This window comes from Haliaeetus leucocephalus, unplaced genomic scaffold, assembly GCF_000737465.1.
Source record: "Haliaeetus leucocephalus isolate CR32 unplaced genomic scaffold, Haliaeetus_leucocephalus-4.0 Scaffold517, whole genome shotgun sequence".
Lineage (NCBI taxonomy): Eukaryota > Metazoa > Chordata > Aves > Accipitriformes > Accipitridae > Haliaeetus > Haliaeetus leucocephalus.
The window spans coordinates 4,088,322-4,090,080 of record NW_010972953.1 but is presented as its reverse complement, the minus strand read 5'-3'; the positions used below and the strand labels follow the sequence as shown (position 1 = coordinate 4,090,080).

General features: G+C 65.8%; 1 protein-coding gene across 1 annotated transcript in view; it reads right to left on the bottom strand.

Annotated features, from left to right (window-relative positions):
• Positions 1-224, bottom strand: part of MAN1C1 (mannosidase, alpha, class 1C, member 1) — a 65,196-nt gene extending 64,972 nt beyond the window's left edge. Inside the window, exon 1 of the mRNA XM_010576350.1 lies at positions 9-224. Coding sequence (XP_010574652.1) covers positions 9-212 — 204 coding nt within the window. The 5' untranslated portion in view covers positions 213-224. The remainder of the gene's footprint in view (positions 1-8) is intronic.
• Positions 225-1,759: the final 1,535 nt, after the last annotated feature.

Here is a 1,759-nt window from a genome sequence, read left to right as displayed (position 1 = left end):
GAGGAAGAAGAGGAGGAGGAGGAGGAGGCGGTGGCCCGGCGGGGCAGGAAGAGGCGCTTGAAGCGGGAGGAATCGGGCAGGAGGAAGAGGGCCCCGAAGCACAGCGTGAGCAGGCCCGAGAGGAAGAGCAGGAACAGGAACTTCTGCGGCAGCCGCAGCCCCAGCGCCGCCGGCCAGCCCGGCATGCCCGGCAGCTTCCGCAGCAGCACCATGGGGCACCGGATCGCGGCCGCCGGGCGGGCTCCGCCGCCCCCCCGGGGGACGCCGCTGGCTTCTGCGGCGAAAGGCTCAGGGGTGCCCCCCCCGCACCACCGGCTGGAGCGGGCGCCTTCACCGGGGACCGCCGGCGGGTGACACGTGGATGGCTCCGGACCGGGCTACGCCGCGGGGCCCCGCCGCTGCCCGGGGTCCTTGCCCGAGAGGCTCGCAGGGCGCGGAGCGGCGGTTCAGAGTCCCCCCTTCCGGCATGAAGGCGGCGGCGAGCGCATCCCGCCGGAGCCGGGCGGCGGAGCGGCGGGGCTGGGCTGCTCCCGGCGTCCGTCCCCCGTGCAGGCTCCCCCGCCGGACGGCTGCTGGTCGGGCTGGCTCAGGGAGCGGTGCCGAGGAGGTGCGATCCCTTCTCTCTAGGCGGTGGGTTCATGCTGCAGCATTTCTGCGGGGAGGGGCGGGGGGGAAGATAAGAGTGCCTTCATTCAACACCAAGAAGGATGCAGCCGGCGTTATAAGCCTTTGTCCCGGAGGGTTCGGCCGCCTCCCCAGCCTTCCCCCCCCCCGCCCCGCTCCAGCCACACTAGTTCCTTTTCCCTCTCTCCGGACTTGCCATCAACTCTCTAGTCTGCGAGCAGCTCCCAGCTCTGCACCATCCCCTACACCTCCGGGCTGCCGGGCTCTTCTGGCGGGGCAGCCTTGGGGCCAAGAGGAGGATCCGCGCCCCGATGAGGAGCGAGGAAAAACCCGGGAGAAGCAGGGTGCCCAGGGATAGAGAGCAGACGACAGGGACGAGGCTGCTCCTCTCCTCACCAGGCTGCCAGGAGCTGCCTTCGCCCGCAGAGGGCTGGAGACGATGGGGCTGCAAACAAGCCAGGCGGAAAGCTCGGCTCGGGCTAAGTTTCTTGAGGCAAAAAAATCTACGGATTTTGGTTTTGCTACATAGATCCCGGCAAATTCCCCCTTTCTCCCAAATCTCTGCCTCGCTGTTAAGAGTTACCCATTGACCCCACCAATCCCCTCCTTACGTGCGCTGTAAGAGACAGAGCTCAACTTTCAGACCACGAAAAAAAAGCAGGATCACTTTCAAGAAGCAGGACGCGTTTTAAAGATCTACCTCCAAGCCCCATATCATCCCTACTCCTACGGGCAGGAACGGCGCTGCCCCCCAAACACGCCGTCAAACCCGCTGGGCGGACGCTTTCCTACCCCCAGCCCTGTTTACTCACCCCTCTGACAAATCCAAGCCACTCTGGGTCCTACAGTGAGCAAAATCTTCTCAGTCCTGCCCACGCATCTCAAATGCGAGAACCCCTCGCTGCTGTCAGCGCTCACAAGTGCCCGTTAAATTAGGAGGAGGAAGAGGCTGGCTGCCTGCCGGGCTCTCCAGGGAGCAGCTCCTCTCTCCTGCCCATCCAAGCACTCAGGAGGGAAGCACCTAACTGCACCAAGCTACTCAGAGGCCTCTGTTTTTCACCTCCTCCCCTCCCCGCCCCGCCTTCCTCCCCGCCGAAGGGGACCCGCCGGGCTGCGCTGCCCGGTGCCCGCACAC